This window comes from Lampetra fluviatilis, unplaced genomic scaffold (genome assembly GCF_964198595.1).
Source record: "Lampetra fluviatilis unplaced genomic scaffold, kcLamFluv1.1 SCAFFOLD_270, whole genome shotgun sequence".
In the NCBI taxonomy this organism is placed as follows: Eukaryota; Metazoa; Chordata; class Hyperoartia; order Petromyzontiformes; family Petromyzontidae; genus Lampetra; species Lampetra fluviatilis.
Genome location: NW_027621115.1, coordinates 111,989 through 119,981, shown reverse-complemented (window position 1 = coordinate 119,981; position 7,993 = coordinate 111,989). Strand labels below are relative to the sequence as shown.

At 57.8% G+C, this 7,993-nt stretch overlaps 1 protein-coding gene across 5 annotated transcripts; it reads left to right on the top strand.

The window, feature by feature from the left end:
* Positions 1-4,930: 4,930 nt before the first annotated feature.
* Positions 4,931-7,688, top strand: LOC144954788 (uncharacterized). Of its 5 annotated transcripts, none has more exons than XM_078885210.1 (3): positions 4,931-6,217; positions 6,352-7,309; positions 7,349-7,688. In XM_078885210.1, exons 1-3 carry the CDS (start codon positions 5,408-5,410, stop codon positions 7,528-7,530), a joined length of 1,950 nt encoding a protein of 649 aa, XP_078741336.1. In that variant the 5' UTR covers positions 4,931-5,407; the 3' UTR covers positions 7,531-7,688. The 5 variants fall into 5 exon arrangements, with proteins under 5 accessions (XP_078741336.1, XP_078741338.1, XP_078741337.1 ...); XM_078885212.1 differs by having other exon boundaries at positions 4,932-5,710; positions 5,753-6,217; positions 6,352-7,688; XM_078885211.1 differs by having other exon boundaries at positions 4,932-5,812; positions 5,855-6,217; positions 6,352-7,688.
* The last annotated feature ends 305 nt before the right edge of the window (positions 7,689-7,993 follow it).

Genomic DNA, 7,993 nt, shown 5'->3' with positions numbered 1-7,993 from the left:
CGCTCGCTCACCAGCTCACTCACTCACTCACCAGCTCACTCGCTCACTCACCAGCTCACTCATTCACTCACCAGCTCACTCGCTCACTCGCTCGCTCACCAGCTCACTCACCAGCTCGCTCGCTCACCAGCTCGCTCACATCGCTCACTCGCTTGCCCACAGCTCGCTCACCAGCTCGCTCACCAGCTCACTCATTCACTCACCAGCTCACTCGCTCGCTCACCAGCTCACTCACCAGCTCACTCGCTCACTCACCAGCTCACTCATTCACTCACCAGCTCACTCGCTCACTCGCTCGCTCACCAGCTCGCTCACCAGCTCACTCACCAGCTCACTCACCAGCTCGCTCGCTCACCAGCTTGCTCACTCGCTCACTTCGCTTGCCCACAGCTCGCTCACCAGCTCGCTCACCAGCTCGCTCACTCACTCACCAGCTCACTCACTCACTCGCTCACTCACCAGCTCGCTCACCAGCTCGCTCACCAGCTCACTCACCAGCTCACCAGCTCACTCGCTCACTCACTCACCAGCTCACCAGCTCGCTCACTCGCTCACTCGCTTGCCCACAGCTCGCTCACCAGCTCGCTCACCAGCTCGCTCACTCACTCACCAGCTCACTCACTCGCTCACTCACCAGCTCGCTCACCAGCTCGCTCACCAGCTCACTCACCAGATCGCCAGCTCACTCGCTCACTCACTCACCAGCTCACCAGCTCGCTCACCAGCTCACTCACCAGATCGCCAGCTCACTCGCTCACTCACTCACCAGCTCACCAGCTCGCTCACCGGCTCACTCACCAGCTCGCCAACTCACTCACTCACCAGCTCACCAGCTCACTCACCGGCTCACTCACCAGCTCACTCACCAGCTCACTCACCAGCTCACTCACCAGCTCGCTCGCTCACCAGCTCGCTTGCTCACCAGCTCACTCACCAGCTCACTCACTCACCAGCTCACTCACTCACTCACCAGCTCACTCACTCACCAGTTCACTCACTCACTCACCAGCTCACTCACTCACTCACCAGCTCACTCACTCACTCACCAGCTCTCTCACTCACTCACCAGCTCACTCACTCACTCACCAGCTCACTCACTCACTCACCAGCTCACTCACCAGCTCACTCACCAGCTCACTCACCAGCTCACTCACCAGCTCACTCACCAGCTCACTCACCAGCTCACTCACCAGCTCACTCACTCACTCACCAGCTCACTCACTCACCAGCTCACTCACCAGCTCACTCACCAGCTCACTCACCAGCTCGCTCACCAGCTCGCTCACCAGCTCACCAGCTCACTCACCAGCTCGCTCACCAGCTCGCTCACCAGCTCACTCACTCACCAGCTCACTCACCAGCTCACTCACCAGCTCACTCACTCACCAGCTCACTCACTCACTCACCAGCTCACTCACTCACCAGCTCACTCACTCACCAGCTCACTCACTCACCAGCTCACTCACTCACCAGCTCACTCACTCACCAGCTCACTCACTCACCAGCTCACTCACTCACCAGCTCACTCACTCACCAGCTCACTCACTCACCAGCTCACTCACTCACTCACCAGCTCACCGTTCAATCGCTCGGTCACTCACTCAGCCACCCACTCGGTCACTCACTCACCACCCTCTCTCTCACTCACCACCCTCTCCCCACCCCCCCCCCCCTCTCACCTCCTCACCGCAGCTTCCAGGAGATGTGCTACAAGGCCTACCTGGCCATCAGGCAGCACGCAAACCTCTTCATCAACTCCTCACCACCCTCTCTCTCTCACTCACTCTCTCACTCACCACCCTCTCTCTCTCACTCACCACCCTCTCTCTCTCACCACTCTCTCCCCACCCTCTCTCACCCCCCTCTCACTCGCTCACCCACTCACCAGCTCACTCACTCACCAGCTCACTCACTCACTCACCAGCTCACTCACTCACCAGCTCACTCACTCACCAGCTCACTCACCAGCTCGCTCACCAGCTCGCTCACCACCCTCTCACCACCCTCTCCCCACCCTCTCTCACCCCCCCCCCCCCCCTCTCACCTCCTCACCGCAGCTTCCAGGAGATGTGCTACAAGGCCTACCTGGCCATCAGGCAGCACGCAAACCTCTTCATCAACTCCTCACCACCCTCTCTCTCTCACTCACTCACTCTCTCACTCACCACCCTCTCTCTCTCACTCACCACCCTCTCCCCACCCGCTCTCACCCCCCTCTCACTCGCTCACCCACTCACCAGCTCACTCACTCACTCACCAGCTCACTCACTCACTCACCAGCTCACTCACTCACCAGCTCACTCACTCACCAGCTCACTCACTCACCAGCTCACTCACCAGCTCGCTCACCAGCTCGCTCACCACCCTCTCACCACCCTCTCCCCACCCTCTCTCACCCCCCCCCCCCCTCTCACCTCCTCACCGCAGCTTCCAGGAGATGTGCTACAAGGCCTACCTGGCCATCAGGCAGCACGCAAACCTCTTCATCAACTCCTCACCACCCTCTCTCTCTCTCTCACGCTCTCACTCACCACCCTCTCTCTCTCACTCACCACCCTCTCCCCACCCGCTCTCACCCCCCTCTCACTCGCTCACCCACTCACCAGCTCACTCACTCACTCACCAGCTCACTCACTCACCAGCTCGCTCACCAGCTCAATCACCAGCTCACTCACCAGCTCACTCACCAGCTCGCTCACCAGCTCACTCACTCACCACCCTCTCCCCACCCCCCCCCCCTCTCACCTCCTCACCGCAGCTTCCAGGAGATGTGCTACAAGGCCTACCTGGCCATCAGGCAGCACGCAAACCTCTTCATCAACTCCTCACCACCCTCTCTCTCTCACTCACTCACCAGCTCACTCACCAGCTCACTCACCAGCTCGCTCACCAGCTCACTCACTCACCACCCTCTCTCACCCCCCCCCCCTCTCACCTCCTCACCGCAGCTTCCAGGAGATGTGCTACAAGGCCTACCTGGCCATCAGGCAGCACGCAAACCTCTTCATCAACTCCTCACTACCCTCTCTCTCTCACTCACCAGCTCACTCACCAGCTCACTCACCAGCTCGCTCACCAGCTCACTCACTCACCACCCTCTCCCCACCCCCCCCCCCCTCTCACCTCCTCACCGCAGCTTCCAGGAGATGTGCTACAAGGCCTACCTGGCCATCAGGCAGCACGCAAACCTCTTCATCAACTCCTCACCCCCCTCTCACTCGCTCATCCACTCACCAGCTCACTCACTCACCAGCTCACTCACCCACTCACCAGCTCACTCACTCACCAGCTCGCTCACCAGCTCAATCACCAGCTCACTCACCAGCTCACTCACCAGCTCGCTCACCACCCTCTCCCCACCCTCTCTCACCCCCCCCCCCCTCTCACCTCCTCACCGCAGCTTCCAGGAGATGTGCTACAAGGCCTACCTGGCCATCAGGCAGCACGCAAACCTCTTCATCAACTCCTCACCCCCCTCTCACTCGCTCATCCACTCACCAGCTCACTCACTCACCACCCTCTCCCCACCCCCCCCCCCCCCCTCACCTCCTCACCGCAGCTTCCAGGAGATGTGCTACAAGGCCTACCTGGCCATCAGGCAGCACGCAAACCTCTTCATCAACTCCTCACCCCCCTCTCACTCGCTCATCCACTCACCAGCTCACTCACTCACCAGCTCACTCACTCACCAGCTCACTCACTCACTCACCAGCTCAATCACCAGCTCACTCACCAGCTCACTCACCAGCTCGCTCACCAGCTCACTCACTCACCACCCTCTCCCCACCCCCCCCCCCTCTCACCTCCTCACCGCAGCTTCCAGGAGATGTGCTACAAGGCCTACCTGGCCATCAGGCAGCACGCAAACCTCTTCATCAACTCCTCACCACCCTCTCTCTCTCACTCACTCACCAGCTCACTCACCAGCTCACTCACCAGCTCGCTCACCAGCTCACTCACTCACCACCCTCTCCCCACCCCCCCCCCCCCCCTCTCACCTCCTCACCGCAGCTTCCAGGAGATGTGCTACAAGGCCTACCTGGCCATCAGGCAGCACGCAAACCTCTTCATCAACTCCTCACCACCCTCTCTCTCTCACTCACTCACCAGCTCACTCACCAGCTCACTCACCAGCTCGCTCACCAGCTCACTCACTCACCACCCTCTCCCCACCCCCCCCCCCCCCCCCTCACCTCCTCACCGCAGCTTCCAGGAGATGTGCTACAAGGCCTACCTGGCCATCAGGCAGCACGCAAACCTCTTCATCAACTCCTCACCACCCTCTCTCTCTCACTCACTCACCAGCTCACTCACCAGCTCACTCACCAGCTCGCTCACCAGCTCACTCACTCACCACCCTCTCCCCACCCCCCCCCCCCCCCCCTCACCTCCTCACCGCAGCTTCCAGGAGATGTGCTACAAGGCCTACCTGGCCATCAGGCAGCACGCAAACCTCTTCATCAACTCCTCACCACCCTCTCTCTCTCTCTCACTCACTCTCTCACTCACCACCCTCTCCCCACCCGCTCTCACCCCCCTCTCACTCGCTCACCCACTCACCAGCTCACTCACCACCCTCTCCCCACCCCCCCCCCCTCTCACCTCCTCACCGCAGCTTCCAGGAGATGTGCTACAAGGCCTACCTGGCCATCAGGCAGCACGCAAACCTCTTCATCAACCTGCTCTCCATGATGCTGGGCTCGGGGATGCCCGAGTTGCAGAGCTTCGACGACATCGCGTACCTGCGCAAGACGCTGGCGCTCGACAAGACGGAGCAGGAAGCACTGGAGTACTTCATGAAGCAGATGAACGACGCTCACCACGGCGGGTGGACCACCAAGGTGGACTGGATCTTCCACACCATTCGGCACATCTGAGGTGGTGGAGTTGGTGGTGGAGGTGGTGGTGGAGGTGGTGGTGGAGGTGGTGGAGGTGGTGGACATTGGAGCGCCAAGGTGGACTGGATCTTCCACAATATCAACCCAATCTGAGGTGGTGGAGTTGGTGGTGGAGGTGGTGGAGGTGGTGGTGGAGGTGATGGACATTGGAGCGCCAAGGTGGACTGGATCTTCCAAAATATCAACCACATCTGAGGGTGGTGGAGGTGGTGGTGGAGGTGGTGGTGGAGGTGATGGACATTGGAGCGCCAAGGTGGACTGGATCTTCCAAAATATCAACCACATCTGAGGGTGGTGGAGGTGGTGGAGGTGGTGGTGGAGGTGATGGACATTGGAGCGCCAAGGTGGACTGGATCTTCCAAAATATCAACCACATCTGAGGGTGGTGGAGGTGGTGGTGGAGGTGGTGGTGGAGGTGATGGACATTGGAGCGCCAAGGTGGACTGGATCTTCCAAAATATCAACCACATCTGAGGGTGGTGGAGGTGGTGGAGGTGGTGGTGGAGGTGATGGACATTGGAGCGTCAAGGTGGACTGGATTTTCCACACCATTCGGCACATCTGAGGTGGTGGAGGTGGTGGTGGTGGTGGAGGTGGTGGAGGTGGTGGTGGAGGTGATGGACATTGGAGCGCCAAGGTGGACTGGATCTTCCACAATATCAACCACATCTGAGGTGGTGGAGGTGATGGAGGTGGTGGAGGTGGTGGTGGTGGAGGTGGTGGTGGTGGAGTTGATGGAGATGATGGATGGGGTGATGGACATTGGAGCGCCAAGGTGGATTAGATTTTCCACAACATCCACCACATCTGAGGTGGTGGAGATGGTGGTGGAGGTGGTGGAGGTGGTGGTGGAGGTGATGGACATTGGAGCGTCAAGGTGGACTGGATTTTCTACACCATTCGGCACATCTGAGGTGGTGGAGTTGGTGGTGGAGGTGGTGGAGGTGGTGGTGGAGGTGGTGGACATTGGAGCGCCAAGGTGGACTGGATCTTCCACAATATCAACCACATCTGAGGTGGTGGAGTTGGTGGTGGTGGAGGTGGTGGAGGTGGTGGTGGAGGTGATGGACATTGGAGCGCCAAGGTGGACTGGATCTTCCACAATATCAACCACATCTGAGGTGGTGGAGGTGGTGGTGGTGGAGGTGGTGGTGGTGGTGGAGGTGGTGGAGATGATGGATGGGGTGATGGACATTGGAGCACCAAGGTGGATTAGATTTTCCACAACATCCACCACATCTGAGGTGGTGGAGGTGGTGGAGGTGGTGGTGATGGTGGAGGTGGTGGTGGTGGAGGTGGTGGAGGTGGTGGAGGTGGTGGTGGTGGAGGTGGTGGTGGTGGAGGTGGAGTGATGAACATTGGAGCTCCAAGGTGGACTGGATCTTCCACAATATCAACCACATCTGAGGTGGTGGAGGTGGAGGTGGAGGTGGTGGTGGAGGTGGTGGTGGAGGTGGTGGTGGAGATGATGGTAATGATGGTGATGATGGTGATCAAGGAGATGATGGAGATGATGGATGGGGTGATGGACATTGGAGCGCCAAGGTGGATTAGATGTTCCACAACATCCACCACATCTGAGGTGGTGGAGGTGGTGGAGGTGGTGGAGATGGTGGAGGTGGTGGAGGTGGAGGTGGTGGTGGTGGTGGTGGAGATGATGGTAATGATGGTGATGATGGTGACGATGGAGATGATGGATGGGGTGATGGACATTGGAGCCACAAGGTCGACTGTATTTTCCACAATATCCACCACATATGAGGTGGTGGATGGGGGGAGGGGTGATGAACAGTGGGATGGAGATGGTGATGGTGGTGATGATCAAGGTGATGATGGTGATGATGATCAAGGTGATGATCATGGTGATGATGGTGATGATGGTGATGATGATCATGGTGATGATCAAGGTGATGGTGGTGATGATCAAGGTGATGATCAAGGTGATGATGGTGATGATGATCATGGTGATGATCATGGTGATGATCAAGGTGATGATGGTGATGATGATCATGGTGATGATCAAGGTGATGGTGGTGATGATCAAGGTGATGATCAAGGTGATGATGGTGATGATGATCATGGTGATGATCATGGTGATGATCAAGGTGATGATGGTGATGATGATCATGGTGATGATCAAGGTGATGGTGGTGATGATCAAGGTGATGATCAAGGTGATGATGGTGATGATGATCATGGTGATGATCATGGTGATGATCAAGGTGATGATGGTGATGATGATCATGGTGATGATCAAGGTGATGGTGGTGATGATCAAGGTGATGATCAAGGTGATGATGGTGATGATGATCATGGTGATGATCAAAGTGATGATCAAGGTGATGATCAAGGTGATGATGGTGATGATGATCATGGTGATGATCAAGGTGATGATGGTGATGATGATCAAGGTGATGATGATCATGGTGATGATCAAGGTGATGATCAAGGTCATGATCATGGTGATGATGGTGATGGTGATGATGATGGTGATGATGGTGATGACGATGACGCTGATGAGGATGATGCTGAGGATGATGATGAGGATGATGCTGACGATGATGACGATGAAGCTGACGACGATGATGATGCTGAGGATGATGATGATGATGCTGACGACGATGATGCTTAAGATGCTTAAGATGCTTAAGATGCTGATGACGATGATGATGATAACGATGACGATGATGGTGATGCTGACGGTGGGGCGAAGGTGCCGACGCCACCCCCGATGGATTTAGCAAATCCGGACGAGCGCACGCTACCCCCCCCCCCCCCGTCCCAGTAGAGTGGGTGAGTGAGTGGGTGGGTGAGTGGGTGGGTGAGTGAGTGGGTGGGTGGGTGGGTGAGTGGGTGAGTGGGTGGGTGGGTGGGTGAGTGGGTGGGTGAGTGAGTGGGTGGGTGAGTGGGTGGGTGAGTGGGTGGGTGAGTGGGTGGGTGAGTGAGTGGGTGGGTGGGTGGGTGAGTGGGTGAGTGGGTGGGTGAGTGGGTGGGTCGGTGAGTGAGTGGGTGAGTGGGTGGGTGAGTGGGTGGGTGAGTGGGTGGGTGAGTGAGTGGGTGAGTGGGTGAGTGGGTCGGTGAGTGAGTGGGTGGGT

Excerpts from the sequence above, each read along its gene's own strand:
- LOC144954788 (XM_078885208.1), top strand. The coding sequence starts at position 5,408 with ATGGACATTGGAGCGTCAAGGTGGACTGGATTTTCCACACCATTCGGC. Across the intron at positions 6,218-6,351 it reads TGGAGGTGGTGGAGGTGGTG|GTGGTGGTGGAGATGATGGT; the intron begins GTGGTGGAGGTG and ends GTGGTGGTGGAG.